We start from the raw sequence: 18,807 nt of genomic DNA on the forward strand, positions 1-18,807 counted from the left end.
GTGCAGCGGCCGCAGTGCGTTTGTGGCAGCGTGTGCCACAGCCCTGCGTGTGCAGTGCCCAAGGTGCCAGGAGCAGCCCCTGGCGCTGAGACCCACACGGCGTCTGTGCTGCGCTGCCGGGGGCACGCTCAGGGCAGCTCGGGCCTTGGCTAGCAGGCGGGGTTTGCTGGCTAGGCAGGCCCTGCTGCTGTCTGTGCTGGGTACCGGGCAGCGCCGGGCATGGGGCAGGCCCCCCCGTGGTAGACGCCGGCTGCTTCGCACTCACTTCGGGCTCCAAAGGCTGCGGGAGGAGCCGGGGGCAGGAGCCCGGCCCGAGGCAGCCAGGGTCGGGCGTGACTGGGCCCCGGCACAGCTGGCACTGCAGGGCACAGCCCCGGCAGGGAGCCGCCCCAGGCAAAGGCCGCTGCGGGCCGGGCGTGCGGGCGGCGCTGCGGGGGAGGAGCCGGGTGTCTTTGGAGCCGGCTGCCGGCGCCGCACCGGGCCCGCCCGCAGGAGCCGAGGGGCGCCAGCCTGCCCGGGCCGCGGCGTGCGGAGCCCGAGATGGAGAAAGAGGAGGAGGAGGAAGAGGGGCTGGACCGCGGAGCGCAGGTGCAGGTGACTGGGAGCGCGCCCGGCCCCGGCCCCGCGTCTTCCCCCGGCCCGGCCCGGCCCGGCCCAGCTCACCTCCCTCAGCCTGCCCCCAGCCCACGGGCAGCTGCCCCGCTCCTGCTCCTGCTCCGAGGGGCCGCGGGGCCCCTACAGCCAGGCCCACCTGCGCCGCCTCCCCTGCCACTGCACCGGGCGCTTGGCTGCGCCGCGGCGGAACGGCAGCCCCCGCCAGTGTCCGCGGGGCGATCCCGGCAGGCGGCGAGCCGCAGGCTGTCGCGGGGTCACCCCACAGCTCCTGCCCTGCCAGAACAGCGCTGCATCCTGCTGCAGCGGGCTGACCCACACGCTGTGCAGCGAGCCGGTAGCGGGACTGCCCCGTACGGATTAGGGCCATTTTCGGGGAAGAGGGAAAAAGATAAAGCCCTTTGCTGCCGGACATGCAAAAACTGAGGCCTTGGCCTCGGGTGCTATCTGGGGCTCTAAGCTAAAGCAGCTCTTCCCACCTCTACCAAAAACTTGAGCATAAGCTTCATGCCTACACAGCAGCTCAGGCAGGCCTCTATGGTGCCACCTTCCCAAGCATAGGAGGCAGTCCTATTCACCACTCTACTACTCAAGACATGAGACAGACTTTAAAAGACAATGTAGCAGTATCTGAGAGATACTGATTAAAAATCACAGTGAACCAGCCAGGCACAGAAAGAATCCTCACACAAATATATACCTCGCCACACTGAAATACGAAAACCACGGGCATACTCTCCCCAGATACAGTACTGCTGATCACAAATGGGGAGGAGAAAGCACAGTGGAAACCTAGCTGCGTGCCCAGTTGTGACAGGAGAGGGTGAAACTGAGAGAATTCATCTGCTGCAGTGTACATAATATGAAGGCATGCAAGAAAGTTACTCCCTCAAATGATCAGAAAGGACTTTTCATTAAAAAGCCAAAGAAAAATTGCATAATTATATGTGAACAGGAAGAGATGGCAGAAAAAATAGCATCCCACCAAATCAGAAATTCACAATATCTGGAAAGGGCCATGGAATAAAGCCCCACTACTTTATGGAACCCCTGTCCGAGGGAGACATTTAACCTCAGATTGGATATTGTTACAGTGTTTTACACTTTGGCAATACTTGTATAATACATTTGTCATATCAGTAAAGACTTCTGTATAGAGTTGAACTGGTGGCAGCGCTAACAGCTGAGCATGCTTGTGTAGTGATATTTCCAGACCCTTGAACTGACTTTTAGAAATACAATTGAATATTTAACTTTGGACATTCCCAGCACAGCAGCTCAGAACCAGTCCTGAATTCACTACCTGCAATGACTACTTAAAATAATTTTTTTAGGCACTAAAGGGCACCTTAAAGTTTAAAATCTGTTACTGTGATTATTTTGTCTTTTGGAACCTTTCATTTTAGAGCCAGCATTCCATCTTCATCTATTATCATTCAAACCATCCAGACAGATTATTGGGCCAAATTCCTGTTGAACCATTTTTTTAGTGGGGGAAAACTATCAACATGTTCTCTGTCCTTTTAATATATTTATATTTGGTCTTCCTCAGCTTCAAGGCAAGGTCCTAATTCTTACAATATGTGCTGCTGGGATTGGAGGGACTTTCCAGTATGGCTACAACATCTCCATCATCAATGCTCCAACTACAGTAAGTTCTCTACTGGCCTTTGTAGCCATCTCCTGAGACAGTGAATCTTGTGAGTTCCAAACTCTGTAGTCCCTTACAGGGATCCTCAGTGTGCACCAGTCTGGGAAAAACGTTGCAGGCATATATTGCCAAAAACTTTCAGTCAGCCAGTCCTGAGGGGGAAAGTAAAGGGAGGATTTGTGTCCTTTATATAATTAATAATTTAACTGTTGCATCATGCTAGCAGTGCTACATCTAACACCCAGAAGGGGTTAGGAACACAGGATTGCAAGTCAGAACCTTTTTAAATCAGTCCTAACTTTAGCAAATATAATTTTGACACTTTCCATTTTTAGAAGTTTTTTTTTTTTTTTTTTTTTAAAAGTTAGATAAATCTGCCTTACCTTTTGCATATAAAATAATCATTTTTAAAACATTTGCAAACCCAGGCTACATAATACATGACAACCACTTATCTGATTCCCTGTTGGCTAGCCCCATTGGGGCTCTGAGGTAGAGGAGATGTACAGCATGCTACACACTAAGTATCCTAGTGGAGCTGGAACTTCTCGTGTGACTGGGGGGGACCTGAAATGATTGGGAGACGTTAGTTTAAAATGAATTTATGTACTGAGTACCCCCTTTAATTTTGCTTCTGGGAGCATTCAGTGTATAGGGTCCAATCCTGCACACTTAGAAATCAGTTTTTCTGGCTGAATTCAGGATTGGGCCCATGAAATAAATTTAGATCATTTTTAAATATGGAAGATAATTTCACTTTGTAAAGGCAATCTGTCTCCTACAGCTTCTTGATAACAAAAGTTTTATAGGGAGATGTCAAAAATACAGTTTGGAATGGAATGCTTTCTTCAAGCTGAATTTTGGCAGCATGATCATTGCATAATTCATACCTAATACAAAGAAAATCCTTGTTATTTCTCAGTGATCTTTATTTTTAATCCTACAGTAAAGTGACTCTTGTCCTTCACTTACAGTACATTCAGACATTTATAAATGAAACATGGCTAGAACGCACGGGTGCACCTCTAGAGAGCAGTGTGATCTTGCTGGTATGGTCTTTCGTTGTTTCTGTCTATTCTCTGGGAGGACTCACTGGAGCTCTTATTGCAGGACCCATGGCAATCAAGCTGGGAAGGTAAGAGGCCTTTGGATTTGCACGTTGAACTTTGTAGATCGTTTTTCATTAATCTAAAGCCTAGCACATCTAGATGTGAAACTGGTAAGAGCCCAATTCCAAATTACCCAACTCAACTGAAAATCAACGACATTCTTAATCTAAGAAAACAAGACCATATAATCTGGCATTAATCCTTGAAGGCAGCTATCTTGAATGGTAGCATTTCGCTTATCATCCAACACAGCACAATATTTTGCAGCACTGAAAAAATGTATAAGTATGGTCTTTGGCTCAACCGGCATAAATATAACATACAGCAGCCAATTATGCCATCATCAGTTTCTCTTTACCTGAGTTGTTGTCACAATTTAAGCAGGAAACTGGCACAGAATTAATGGAGAGCTTTTCTCCAGAATCAAGTGTGGGAAATGGAAGCAATGCTGCAATGAACCCATAGCCTGAGGCAGCATAAGGTGCTTACAAAAAGAGCAATCCTGGGACAGTTGCATCACAGAGCACTGGTTTGCAATTACTTTAGTTCTCACAGGCCGTTCCTGCTTCTCAGACTGAAATATCTTAAAATATATGTGATTATTCATTGAGTCTTCCAAGAACCTTTTCTTGGGATCCTATAAACCAAAATCTGTATTTTCCCTAACCCTAACCTCCCCTTCTCTCTGAAAAAACACAATCAGTGTTTTTATCATGAAACCACAAAAAGCTACACTGTTTTGGCCCTCTGTCCAGCTCCAGAATTTTCTTTAGTATGGCGTTCCAGTGCTCTGCCTTGGGTAAAAATTGTAATGAAGGAATCAGTTTTACCATTTCAGTAGGTAATCGTGGGCAAAGCAGTGGTGCTGTCTTCCAGGACTCACTTTGTTTCTTGGGGTTGTTCATAATAATTTTGTGATTCTTCTTTTTCATTAAAAAGGGGTGATAAGTGTGAGTTCAGGAGCAACAAATCAGGATTATCAATGTGATGATGCTCTCCTGGTTCCCTGAATCGGATCCTGCCATCATCAGTTATCTTAGTTCACGAAATGGTGGGATTCCACTCTAGCTGAACGAGCCCTAACTCTGCCATGCGCTGTGCAATGCAGATGACAGTTTATTTGCCAATGTCAAGTCCAATTTTCCTAATTAGGCACTTAAGATAGTGGACTGTAATTGCCATGTAGGCACTAGAAAGAGGTATTTGGGCCCTACATGGCCATCTGAATGTTCTGGTATAGAAATGGTAACCCTGACTTAAACTTCTAAATTTGAAAAATTGGACTACTATATCCCACCGTTTACTCTGATAACCAGAGCTGGTGAAATCTAAGACTTCAATTCTGTTTTATTCTCTCTGAAGGAAGACATCCTTGCTGCTGAATAATGTGTTTGTGATCATAGCTGCAATCTTGTCGGGGTTCAGCCGGATGGCCAAATCCTTCGAAATGATCATGCTTGGCAGATTTTTTACTGGAATCAATGCTGGTATGGAACAGTGATACTATGATAATGATGACTATAGAAACACCGATACAGATATGAATGTCTGTTGCATTAAAAGGGTTTCTGACTTGGTGTGTAGTCCCTGGTGCTGCATTTGGCATTGAACTCTTGACTTCTGGCACCAGAAGAACATGTCAGTCTCTTTCCCTGCCATTAAGATGTGAAATAAACCTGGATTGTCAGCCAATATGTGGCTTCTTCCATGTAACATTTCACAATATGCTTCTGAAACATATAATGCAGAAACTGTTATCAAAGTCTATGCCTAATATCTGGATAGGGCACTCCAGAAACATATATGCGCAAGCACACACACAAATTAATTTTTCTAAAGGATATTTTTAGTGACAAGAATTACTTTACACATATGGAATTTCTGTATCATTCAGCTTACCCCAGAGACTGTTTTACATGCTTGCAGGTTGATTTGGTTAATGACAATTGCTTCAGGAACACAGAAGAGTTGTGCACTAGCATCTTTCCACATCCAATATTGTCACACATTAAATGTGTTTGATCTCATACTAAATCCTAATAAAAAGGATGATTTTGTGGTTGTGGCACTAGACTGGGATTCAGGAGACCTGGATTCAATTCCCAGCTCTGCCTTAATGTGAGACTTGGGGCACGTTATTTATGTTCTTTGCCTCAGTTCCCCATCTGTAAAGTGGAAATAACAGTTTTCTTCCACCTTTTGTCTGTCGTCTTATCTATTTAGATTGTAGCTCTTTAGTGCAGAGATTGTCTCTTACTGCACCTAGCATAACACAATGGGATCTCCATCTTCCTTGGGGCCTCTAGACTCTACTGTAATACAAAACAATAACAACAGGATAGTGCCAGGAATGGAATAGTGAGTAGGGGGTGCTGTAGTTTATATTCTGATGTATAGGCCAAACTATGCTGGAAATCTTCCCCAGAGCTTACCCACATTTAGGCTTGATCATAGCCCCTGGTCTCCACTTAGCCCATTAAATTGCCCATGCACACACACACATGCCTGCACTTTGCAGGTGCAAACACCCCTTGGCACTTGAAGAATTTTAGCATCTATGTGCACAGTAATGAAAAATGTGCTCCTGCAAACCTGTTTGCAAAGATTTTGTGTTTACAGATTCTAACACTGGCTTGTATGCAAGGCTTAGAATTAGTAAAAAGCACCAATGGAGGCCAATTTAGAGGTGTGGTAGAAAATTTACCCCATATCTGTCTCTAGCCAGCACTATTAGTCACTCACCTTCAGGGGCACCAAAAATTAAAAACATTGATGCAGCTTTAATAATGTATCATAATGATAATCGAGGTAGCTTACTTTAAAAATGTGACATTGCTTTTCATTAGCCCACACTATTTGCAAATACATAAATACATATTTAATGAAATTGCACAGTGAAGTAGAGGGAATGGCAATATATTGGTGTAAACAATAGGCATTGAGAGATCAGTGTAAGCAGATACACTGTAATGAGCAGAGAGAATACAGCTATCTGCCTTGGGTAGGGGCTGTTTTAATTTTTCTTTATTCTCTTTTACATCTGGAGAGTATAAGCTGAGGTCAGTGTTTGTCTGTATTGTGCAGGTGTGAGCATGAACATTCAGCCCATGTACCTGGGGGAAAGTGCTCCCAAGAAGTTCAGAGGAGCAGTGACCTTGACATCTGCATCATTTACAGCCCTGGGGTTGGTGTTGGGACAGGTTGTTGGACTTAGGTAACGTATAGACTTCACTATGTTAACCCTCTTCTTTCTTTCCTCTCCCGCTCAAATATCTATATATACCCAGAAGGGCAAAGTGGTTTTGAGCCTAGGGACCAAACTCAGCAGTGGCATCAGTGATGTTGGAGGCTGTCCATAAATCACATAACAAATTTTTTGGTGATTTTCAAGACCCATCCACCCACCGCTTATAATACTGAAATAAACACGCAAAATTAAGGACCCACCCTCAAATGTGTTGTGTAATTTATGGCCAGCCCTGTGTAAGTATGCTGGGCGTAAGTGACAACACTATTTTAACTCATTTGGCATTCAATGGATGTACAAAATGAGCATAACTTGCATGAATTTGGGATGCTATGTGGACCAAATTCTACTGTGACATTGACTTCAGTGGGAAATGTGCCTGTGTATCCCAGGGCTGAATTTGGCTTTGCGTGTTAGGGCAGGAGAAGATATAAGTTAATATGTGGGGCGAGACTTGTGTTAGTTGCTTTTCCTGCTACAACCCCACCTCTGCCACCCTTGGTACATAAGATGCTTTTTTTCATACCTACTGCATAACAAAGTGGTGCAATAACTATACGTAGCTCTTGTACAGTGCTGTTCATCAGTGGAGCCAAAAGCACTTTCCAAACACAGTCAGTATCGTTATCCCCATTTTACATATGAAGAAACTGAGGCATAGAGCAGCAAAGTGATTTGCCAATGGTCATGTAGCAGGCTTGTGGCAGAGCCAGGAATAGAACCTAGGTTTCCTGAATCCCAGGCCTATGTTCCTTCAATCAAGCCACACTGCCACCCCCAAGTTACACTACTTTGCCCCTTATTCTAATGTGTAACTTGCACCACCATTTATGCCACCTCTGATTCTGGCCCAGAAACTTCCATTGGCGTTGCTTTTTTATTCCAACTTGCATTTTGCCTTGTGTCTGAAGAGGTACCACCTGTTTCAGAAGGGGCCTTCTGAGTATAGTCAACTTGTAAACCTGCTGTTCTGTCAATCCCAAAATATATGCATTGCCCCAATGTTCCTGGATGACCCTATACGTTACATCTACACTGTGTACTTTGACCTGGCAATCCTGAAGTAGCAGTAGACTTCCCCTGTTGTGTGCAACAATCATTGGGGTTGATCCAACCATCCCAGGAGATGCAGAACAGGCCGCCCAGTGTAGACAGCGAACAAAGGACAGTGTATATGGGTGAAACCTCGTGAGTGGAATGAAACACCCTCCATACCTGAATAATAGCAGCGCTGGATCTTCAGCCCAGAAAGAGAGACCTCTTCTGCTCTACAGCAGTCTTCACCACACCCTCTTTGAGCCAGACATTTTCTAAAAGTGCACTGTTCCTTTTCACTTGTGCTTAAAATGTTCCAGAGAGGTCTCATTGTTCTGGAATTCCCCCACACTCCTCTGTCTTTGGATATCTTATTTACCCATCTAGACCCGTGGATGAATTCCTTTTCCCAGTGGGAAGAGCTTTTAATCATGTCCCATCTCTCCAGGTTGGCAGGATTGCCTTGTCCTTTAAAAACAGCAGGAATCACTCAAGAAAGTGAAAAGGTTAAAGAAAAGTTTTTATGGGCTATAGTTTAGTGCGTGGGTGGGTAGGGAGTCATGGTGTGACACCCTACCCCCAGCACCACAGTATGAGCTTTTGGTGCCCCTGGTTGTGACCCAAAAGCCTGTTCTGGGGGAATTTTCTTACCCTTCATTCTGTGGCTGTCATTTTATGCCTCTGACCGCCTGTCCTCTCATCACATCTCAGCACCAAACCAACCTCCAGCCAGGTGCCAGTCCCTCTGAGATGAAGGCAAATGGCATTGTTGTTTCATATATCAACTAGCAAGGAGTCACTTTTGAGGCACATGGCCGTATCACCTTTACTTCACACTCAGCTGCTTGTCTTTGTGTGATGCACAAACGCTCTACTAGCCCAGACAGTGAGAGCATAGGTGACTGTCAAACCCAGCTCTCTTACAGCATATTGTGCTGCCACCAGGCACCCAGCCAGCTCAGAGCACTGTATTTCATCTTGTGAAATATTTAATTGATTTATCTTAATTATGTTTTATTTTTCTTCAGAGAACTATTAGGGGGCGAAGACAGCTGGCCTCTTCTTTTAGCTAGCACTGTGGTACCTGGTCTGATCCAGCTGATAACTCTGCCTTGGTTACCAGAAAGCCCCAGATACCTCTTGATTGATCGAGGTGACAAGGAATCCTGCATCTGTGGTGAGTGTAAAGTGGTCATGTCAATGTCCGATTCAGAGGGCAAGATTTATGGACAGTGCAAACAAACTGATGTTAGTTTTGTTGTACATTCTTAACATGCTGCCTAGCTTAGTCCAGCATGGTTAGCCCGGAGCAAACAGCTTGAAATGTATGTTTTTTCTCCACAGTCAGTATTCTGTCCTGTAGTGCTACTGGCCTTCTTTAATGAGCACCAAACGCTTTTGCCCAATCAATGTTAATGCCACTTTCTGCTGAACAATTAGGTTGACATTTTTTAAAAATAGAGGCCCATGTTCTTTGTGCATAAAATCCATACACAGAAGCGCAGCTATGGCTGTGCAGGCAATTACCTCAGCTGCATGTGCACTTGGATATTGCTCGGTAGGCAGCCACCTCATCATTTGTGTTTACAGTTACAATAATTGTGCATGCAAACAAGCGTGCACTTGTACCTGGGCACAGAATAGGGCCTCCACCTTTTGAGAATGTTGCTCTCGGTTGTGTTATATGGTAAATGTCATGCAAAGGGCAGGTGAAGTAAATATGTGATTATTTCTTTCTTCCAAAATAAAGTACAGTTTACATGATGATTTTTTTGGACCTGTTAAGGTACTTATTTGTTGCTGCAAATGACTTTTTCACTATAGCTAGTGAGTCCAAAGGCAGTTATCACGTAACCTGCTGAGCTCTAGATAACTTTGTATATAGTCTGTAACTATGATGTAAAATAAAGGCTAGATGAAGACTTCAATGGTCAAATCTGAATCCCCTTCATATAAGGACATTTGTAACATATAGATCTCCATATGTGGAGTTGGAATTAGTTTCCATTCAACATGTGCTGTACACCAAAAAAAAGCTTAACTCCTGAGATTCATTGGAGACTTACCATAAAGTAAGATTCTCACTGCAAGAATCAGAAGAATGGTAGCTGAAATTGCTCTGGTTAGAAATATTCCCTGGTAAGAAAGTTGCATGAATTTTGTCACCCCTTCTCTTCGATGTCTCGCAGACTTTCCAATAACTACATCACATTTTGCCTTCTCTGCTTATCAAAGGTGATTTCTTGGATCACAAAGTCCTACCACTACACTGCTTTCTGTGACTGTCACTTGCTGCACAATCCCGCACCCCCAGAGGGAAGTGAATTGATGAAGTTAAAGTGCTTTCATATAATGGACAAGCTGCACCTTTTTCCCTTACAGCATTGCAAAAACTGCGAGGTAATGATGACCTGAGCAGTGAGCTGGAGGAAATGCTAGCAGAACAGGCTGCCATCAAAGGTCAGAGGGCAAAGAGGCCTTGGGAGCTGTTCCAGAACCCAGCTGTAAAATGGCAACTAATAAGTATCATTGTGCTGAGCAGCGCCATGCAGCTCTGTGGAAATGACTCGGTAAGCGTAATAGCAGCCATTTCGTCAGCAGGTATCAGATGTGAGACATCAGCGCAAGTTCTCAGGAGGCTGAGAACGTCCCCCTGTTCTGTAGGGGAAGGCAAGACAGCCTGCTTCCCTTGCAGAGTTCCTCTTGGTGATATCCAGAGAGTGATGTGAACCTCCCAAGGCAGGAGGAATGGATGGAGAGGATTGAAATAAGAGCAAGTGAAATGGGGGCCTAAAAAGAGAGGTGGGTACAAAGGATAGGTCCTTGCTCAGACATTCCCATAAGTGGATGGGGCAAAAACCTTTTGCCATCCACTCATGGGCAGGAAAGGGTGAATGAGGAGAGATCAGACTCAGATGCCCAAGAAACTAGAAAACAAGAAAATGTGAACGTAAATGCATCAACAGAAATATTTGCATAATGGTCTTCTATGATACCAGAAAACATGGAGTGGCAGGGAGTGTCTGCCATTGCTTATGAGTGGCCTCTATCATACCTGTTACATTGGACATATTGGAAAGGGTCATTTTTAATCTGGGAAGGGCTCTGTAGTTGATGGACTTCTCTTTGCCTGCATAATTGAAATAACGTTGCAGTTACTTTGCAGACATGTTTTGCAGTTGTTTGCAGACAGCATTTCATTGCTGTCATCTAGATGCAGATATCAGGTGTTTGGCTGCTGAAATGCACATTACTGAATGGATTGCATATGGACATCATGCAGAAGCAGTGTGAATGGCAGCACGAGTACCCAGTTCTCTGGGTCTCAGTGTTACTCTCCAGATCTGGAGGAGGAATGTGGTGTGTAAGGGGGGGTGGGACTGGCAATGGTTTGTAATTCTAGGGCAACTTCTCTTATGGTTCATTTTTCCTTTCTTTCCTTCCTAGATGTATTTTTATGCTTCCTATGTGTTCCAAGAGGCTGGAATTCCATATGATAAAATCCAATATGTCATTATTGGCACTGGGTGCTGCGAATTGATCACAGCCGTTACTTGTGTAAGAATCTCTAATGCATTTTGCTTATGTGAGCAAACCCCACTGATATACAACAGGCAACTAATAACAAGTTTCATATCTACAATAACTTTCTTCCCAAAGAACCACTTTACAACTTATTTATATAGCAATCACTAAATCTGCTAGTGTCCATTTCCAGATATTATGACATTTGCATACTTTAAAAGAATCCTTATTTTTATAAGGTGTTTGCTAGAAAAGAGTTCTGTTTGAAAGTGTTTCAGTGGACTCCAGCAAAGTTTTTTGTTTGTGAATATGACAATCCTGGAAGGTACAGCTGGTCTCTTATATTCCCAGTCTCTGAAGTCCAGCTTCTTCAATTAGACATATGTATTTAAAATGTGACTTACCTAGAAGAAGAGCCAAAGTTTGTCATAACAGTTGCTGTGGGCAAGGCCTCGTGAGCTGGTGGAGAATAGAATTTTTAAAGTTAGTGGCTGAAGGAAATAGTAATAGAGGAACCCCATCTTGGGTTCCCAGTGAATGCTACCGTTGGAGCTCTCCAATTCAGTTCAGTTGGGATTGCCTCCACTGCTGCAGAGGTTGGCTCTTACCTTTCGAGTCATGGCTTGCAGTCTTTGCATCTGCAATCTGTCTTCACAGAACAGCATCCTGAAAACACAGATTAGGTACTGTAAAACCTTTAATGTTCTGAAACACTGTCACCTTGTGGCAGTTTACACTAAATGCAGCACTCCTACAGAATGTGTTGTGTCCAGCCATATTGATACTGTAGGTTTTAGTCAGTTTTCCTTCCTGTAAAATAGATAGCAAGAGAGAAAGTACATTTTAAAAAACCAGAGAAATAGAATCTTGTCTCTTTGGCTTACTACTTTTCAGTCAAAAATTTCTCTTAATTTCCCACTAATTTATGGGAACTCGTATTTCTCTTTTGGATGTTGTCTTAAAGTGATACTTTATTCCCTCTACCTGCAATCTCTGGAGTAGCATACAGCTTAAGAGGTAGAGGAATTGTCTCCCTGAGAGCGTCAACATTTTGCTCCATACATGCCTATTTGTAGCATAAGGGTTTAGATTGCAGTTGTGACAGATTCTTGACATCTCCTTATTGCCCAGCCTGACTGAATTCCATCAACACAATCCTTATTATTGCCTGAGCTTCTGTCTTTTTCCTAAGGAATGGGGAGTACCCCTAAAGTAGGTTGCATAACAAACTAAGCACAAAGAACTGAAATGGGAGAGAGGAAGGAATGTGGATGAGAGGCATAAATAGCTGTTAAGTTTCCTGTGTTGCTTTATTTCAGAATGTAGTAATAGAGCGGGTTGGTCGACGATTACTGGTTCTGGGGGGATACAGCTTCATGGCAATATGGGCCATCGTCTTCATGGTTGCTTTATCCCAGCAGGTAACAAACTCTATTTAATTATCTAAGTGAAATGGGTTCTGGTTATACCTCTGACATTGATGGGGATATTAAGTAGGGGGCAAGTAATTAAAGTGCCTTAACCTATATTCCCTTGTTCTCTGTGGGAATAGAGTCGGATTAGCTGGATGCCTTACCTCAGCATGGCCTGTATTTTCGCCTATATCCTGAGCTTTGGAATTGGACCAGGTCAGTTGTCTGGGGTTTTTCACTCAACCTTTGTGAGACTGCCGGGGCTGAAAACTGTACTTAGGCACATCACATTTGAATGAAACAAAGGGACATTAAATTTCAAACACTCACTGCTTGTTTCATCAGCAGTGCTTGTGGGCAACTGGTTATGTCTGAATGTGTAGTGACAATCTACCATTCTCTGTACCCATATCTGTTTACTTTCTCTTGGGGTCCTGAAGCAACAAAGCATAAAAACAACCTTTGGGGTTGTTCCTGACTGAAGTAATTTCTTGTCTAATTTGTGACAATAGACAGCAGTTCCTGGATTTGCTAACCAGTTCACTAGGGCTGTAAGCAAGTGCTCCTACATTCTTTCATTGTATGACTTTAAAGATTGTTGAGCTCTATTATTTTGTAATTTCTTTGAATACACATTTAAACACACATTTTAATATGTTTTTAACTGATGAGATAGCAGTTTTTCTCAGAACCAGACAATGCGTATGGGTGTGTGTGTGCATGAACATGACGTGTGCGGTATTGGTACATAATATGGACATGATTCTCTGATCATGTCAGCATAAACCGGTGCAAGCTAGAGGAGAATTAAGTCTAAGTGTCATAAAATAATTTGGGTGGGAAGTAACCTCCAGTGAGGCATCTTGCCTACGTCTCAGGGCAATGTCTCAGGGCTGATTTAATTATTTTAAGCTGTCCATTCCAGTCTAGCCTTGAACATATGAAGTGATTCTGATTACAAAACCTTTCTTGGCAGTTCATTCCATTGCCAGATAGCTTGTATAATTAGGCAGTTCTTAATATTTAACCTAAAACTTTCCTGCTGCAGTTAGGCCCATTACTACTTGTTCTGGCTGTGTTGCCTAATGAGAATAATTGATAATGTAATCAATTAATTATTCCCTGTTCTTTTTATATCCCTTTATGTATTGGTCAGCACATGTTCTCTAGTTTTAATATTTCAGACATGTTATACATTTGTTTGCAAATTCTTTTTCTAGCTGGTGTGACAGGAGTTTTGCCAACGGAGATTTTTGATCAAATGTCTCGTCCAGCTGCTTACATGATCTGTGGCTCTCTGGTCTGGTCCAATCTGTTTATGGTTGGAATGGCCTTCCCATTCATTGTGGTAGGTTTGGAAGCTGATACATCCATTAACAATTATTTAGTTCACAAACAAGTGCTCTTGCACTACAGCTTACAGCATCGCTCACTGGAAGAGGCTGGATTTGTAGTATCTGCAAGTCCTGGGCAGCCAGCACTGCAGCTTTGTCACTATGGTGACCTTTGGCTAAAAGTTGTGACTGGAATAGCTGTGACCTTTCCCTTAGCCAAGATTCCTACTGCTTCCTTCCCTCTAGTGATTTCTGCTGGAAAAGGCTGAGTTGGAATAGTTTTGAGTCCCTGACAGCCAACATTCCCATTCTCTCCCCAGCTTGGAAAGGTTGGGAGTGGAGAAGTTATTACCTGCCTCTTAGCCAGCACTTCTCCCCATTCCCTACAGTGACTCCTGTGGGGAGAGGTTGGGACTGGAGAAACTCTTCACAACTGGTGCTCCTGTATTATTTCCTACAGTGAATCCTGAAAAGAGAGGTTGTTTTTACATCATTCTTTAGCATGATATATACTGAAGGGTAAGAGAAGATACGAAACACTCCTCTCTCCAAGCCAAATCTCCCAAACTTTCCCCTCCAGTAGCTGCATCCCTTGCCAGTCAGGATCAACATTTATAACATAAATGAAGCAAGATCATATTGCCAGAGATAAGTAGACTGTTGTTAATCCTTTTTGAGAAGAGCTGCTTATTTATGCATGTAAAATCCATAAGTCAGTGCAGAAATATTTCATGACTGAAGCCACTATATGTAGGAGAACATTTGTAGAGATACTTTCCCTCATACAGTACTACGTTTCCAACACTTTTCCTTTTTTTTCCCCCTTGCAGGAAGGTCTTGCTCATTTCTGCTACCTTCCGTTCTTCACCGTTTGCGTCTGCACTGCTTTCTATGTTGGTTTTTTCCTTCCTGAGACAAAGGGGAAGACCTTCCTGGAAATCTCCAATGAGTTCAACAAGCGAAACTTCAAAGCTCAGACTTCTGAGAAGTTTTGGAAAGGCCCTCAGGAAATCAAGTCCACCATGTTATAGTCTGGGGATAACTAGAGGTACCTGGTTATTGGAAAATATCCTGAGATGTGTAGCTTTTCTTCTTAGGGTGGAGACAGAAGAGGTGGGGGTTAGGGAAAATACACTACTCTTGGTTTTGTAATGGAAAGCTTTTATACTAAAGCAGGAAGTTCAGTTGTTGTTTTGTGTTCACTTAATTTGTTAAAAACAGTTTGCTCTGCAGTTCTGCTTAGAACAGTAGCATTTATTTATTCCACAATGCCCTTTGCCATCTCTTGGGAGCATGCACACTGATATGCTACTTTGACAAACCATTTTGAAAGCTTCTTTTAAAAAGAATGGATCACATTGTATATTATGATTCCATTTATAAATGGCTTATAAAGAGTTAAGTTATTAATAGAGGTTATAAACATGTTACAGACATGAGAAGTATGTATTATACATTGTCATAAGCACATCAGCAGAAGGTGCTATAGATGGTTATAAGTAGGGTGCTCAGTAAATCATGATTTCACAGAGACCATGGAAATCGTAAAAATGCCCCCAAACCATGACCAATTTCAGGGACTGAATTAATTTTACAACTAAATTTAGTCAGTTTCAAGGATGGAATAAATTTTACAGGTAGTAGTCAATTTAAGGGTCAGGATGAATTCTACAAGTAATGTTAATCAGTTTCAAGGATGGAATCAGTTTTTGTCCTTGAAATTGACTAAATTTAGTTATAAAATTCATTCCATCCTCGAAATTGACTGTTAGCTGTAAAATTCATTCCATGCAAACTCCATGAAATTTAATACTTTGCCATTTATAGGGCTGTAGATTTTCTAAAAAAAAAAATTAAAAAAAAATTGTGATTTACACAGGGCTCTAGTTAAAAGCCACCTTTTGACTTTCTGGCCTCTATAATAATCTATAATAATCTATATGAATGTTTGATTAACCACTTATTATAAATCTGTCAATCATTCAATAACCCAATCATTCATTAATCTAATCTTTTACAAGCCATTTATAAATGGAACAGTTAAATAAAGTATGATCAAATAATGTGTTCATTTCTGAAGATTTTTCTCCCTCCCCTTTGCCTCACTTTCTCAACCAAAGGCATCACTTTTGATTTATTTTTAATTTTAGACAAATACTAAAGAAATCTTTAGATTACTTTTATTTGGGGGTAACAGACACCTTGCAGGAGCAAATGTAACTTCTCACTGTCTTGTCCTGCACAATCAGCAGTTTCTGTTTTCCTCTCACATAGCTAACCTACCTGGTTGTGGTTCCGATAACCTCATCCATTCAGATAACGGGTATGGGGGCTGCCTGTGTCAGTGATGAGATTCAGTTATTGTTTTTTGCAATCCCATCCACTCACATGCAGCAAGGGAAGTTAATCTTTCAGAAGGAGAGTTGATTTTTAACTATAATATGTTTTCCAGCCAAATAATATTGAGAACATACCTGGTGCTTGAGGGCATGAGTTTAATGAGTTGAAGGCTAAAACACCATGATATGTTATTGTTTTTGAACATCATGCTATTTATTCAGGTGGTGGCCTAATATGGATTTAGGTGCCTGAGTTTAGGCAGCCAAGTCTGAAAACGTAGGCCAAAAAGTCTAGCACTTAAAAAGGGCCTTAATTTAAAGATCATGCATACCACTATAAAAAATGGGTTTTCCCCAGAATTAGTCATTGATTGTTTGAGAAATGCAATGGCCCACCAAAGAGTGCATGTTGGAGAGTCAAATATATACAGGTATATTAGGTGTGTTGAAGTACTTTGTCATGTCTTGTGCCTTAGCTGCCCCAAGGTGTGTATATACTGATTGTTGTGTCATTGCTCATATGAGACAAATGACTGATAAATCTCAGTGAAAGTTTAACAATCAGTCTGTATGTTTCAAGTCTAAATGGCATGTATTTGGGAACCCTAATTTAAAGTGTTACAAACTGTTTGTGTGTTCTCTTTATCTCTGAACAGTAGCAGACACCAGTTTAATACTTAACTATATTTCTTCTTTAGCCCTTCTTCACCCAAACAATATCTACCTGACTATAATCCTCTCAACTCTTTGCCTCCAAACCTTGCTCTGAAATAAGATTGACCTTAATGTGATTTAAGTTCTGTTTTCAGAAGCCAGATGACATTTTCTTTCCTAGTAACTCATCTCTGTGCTCATTCTGTTTATGGTATACAGTAATCTTAGATAGATGCCTACCTGTTGAGCAATAGTGGGCTGTTAATCATTTAACAGATTGGGAAGGACAGCACCTCCTGGTACTTAATCAGTGACTTGTTATACAACAGACTATTGGGCATTGCTTTTGGAATTATTTATTCTGAACTGGTTCTCTTCGTGGCTTGGTTATAGTCGTTTAGATACATTTTAAAACTTATGCAACTACTTCTTTTGCACTGTTTGTATGAGAGGCACATTGGCTCCCAGGGGTGCTCTTGACACTTCTCATAGGGCTTGGTTCTTCATGAAAGCTCTGCCAAGCTCAGAGTGGAGAGGGGAGGCTGTCAAGGAGCCAGCCATGGCACCCCGATTCTCACTCCTGTGCACCCAGCTCAAGCTCAAGCTGTGGTAGGCAGCTGTAATTTACACCATCCTGGAGAATCAGAGGTAGCAAAAACCTCATTCCAATCATTCCATTCCCCTTTGCCACTGGCCTTCCTCACCATACAGGGAGTATGGGTTCTGATAAAGGAGGTAGTGAAGCCAGCAACAGCAGAGCAACCTCTTCCAGCTTTACACCCACAGATTCCCCCATGTGTGGGTAACTTTCCAATGGCAATTTCTGGCTCCTTTAGGTAAGCTGTGAAGACCGGTGAATGTGGCTCACAGATGGGAGCCTTTCCGTGGTACTGAGATTTGCTAGCACTGAAATGTTCGCCTGCCATAATGGCTGGCATGCTGTATGTTATCCCCTACCTTGAAGGGCAAAAGGCATACCTAGTGTAAATCCATTAAGGCTTCATGGAATCCATTGACTTAAGTCTGGTCCACTCCAGAGATATTTGACCCAAAGCACTGAAGTTCTGCTGGTCTCTCTCATTGGTTTTGAAAGGTTTGACAAGGGGAAATGGTTGCTTTGGAGATTATTCTTACCAATCTTTGCTTTAGCAGCTGCACTAAAACTGCCTTTTCCTCTTCTCTCTGTAACCTTCTGGCTTCATGTGTCTGCCTGACTCCTGCAACTTGACCAGTCCCTCAAAAGGCAAAAATGAAATGCTCAGAATACGTCAGGGACATGCTCAGCATCTGCCAGCAAAGTGACAGAAGTGTGCAAACGTCACTCTGAGAGCCGTACTTCAGACATCGCTAGTACCATGCTCCTTGCTGCACTCCGTACATTATGCTGTGTCCGTTAACCACTCACACAGTAACAGTGTTGTATCATTAACAGGAGTTACGGAAAAGTCTTCTTAGTACCAGATTTCAGCACAGCTAAACATTATGCATCAGTTATCATGGAGAATCCTGTGTTTTACCTTTGTGAGATATTCTAGTGAGATATTCAAAAACACCTAGGTGCCTAGCACCCATTGAAATCAGTGAGTTTTAAGCACCTATGTGATATTGAAAGATCCCTTTAGATGCCTAAACTTCTTTAAAAATATGGTCCTTAGTGATCAAGTATTAAATGCATCAGTGCTTATTAGCCATAGTCTAGGAACCCTGCAAGGACTTGAGACTACATTTGCCCTCTCAATACCTGTTAAGGATGTCACATCTTTAATTATGCAGTAAGAAACCTGGCCTTGGGCTGAAGCATCTCCTGTAGGTTTATCTACCATAGGTGTTTTAAGGTACCTAGCACTGTGGTACTTGAGCACCAAATTGTAGCTGACATAGTCAGGGAT

The 18,807-nt window shown here is 42.7% G+C and overlaps 1 protein-coding gene across 1 annotated transcript; it reads left to right on the forward strand.

The window, feature by feature from the left end:
• Window positions 1-62: 62 nt before the first annotated feature.
• LOC137154371 (solute carrier family 2, facilitated glucose transporter member 11-like) lies at window positions 63-18,313 on the forward strand. The gene is made up of 12 exons (XM_067549956.1): window positions 63-594; window positions 2,165-2,263; window positions 3,238-3,398; window positions 4,735-4,859; window positions 6,457-6,586; window positions 8,683-8,831; window positions 10,037-10,224; window positions 11,102-11,212; window positions 12,499-12,600; window positions 12,732-12,807; window positions 13,812-13,939; window positions 14,756-18,313. Exons 1-12 carry the CDS (start codon window positions 541-543, stop codon window positions 14,954-14,956), a joined length of 1,524 nt encoding a protein of 507 aa, XP_067406057.1. The 5' UTR covers window positions 63-540; the 3' UTR covers window positions 14,957-18,313.
• Window positions 18,314-18,807: the final 494 nt, after the last annotated feature.

Source organism: Emydura macquarii, unplaced genomic scaffold, assembly GCF_026122565.2.
Source record: "Emydura macquarii macquarii isolate MOO-44397 ecotype Brisbane River unplaced genomic scaffold, CSIRO-AGI_Emac_v2 contig_1254, whole genome shotgun sequence".
In the NCBI taxonomy this organism is placed as follows: Eukaryota; Metazoa; Chordata; order Testudines; family Chelidae; genus Emydura; species Emydura macquarii.

What these genes read in the sequence shown, in the direction of transcription:
- LOC137154371 (XM_067549956.1), top strand. Translation starts at nt 541, where the DNA reads ATGGAGAAAGAGGAGGAGGAGGAAGAGGGGCTGGACCGCGGAGCGCAG. An exon ending in CAAGGAATCCTGCATCTGTG is followed by an intron (nt 8,832 to 10,036) that starts GTGAGTGTAAAG and finishes TTTCCCTTACAG; the next exon opens with CATTGCAAAAACTGCGAGGT. An exon ending in TGGCCTTCCCATTCATTGTG is followed by an intron (nt 13,940 to 14,755) that starts GTAGGTTTGGAA and finishes TCCCCCTTGCAG; the next exon opens with GAAGGTCTTGCTCATTTCTG.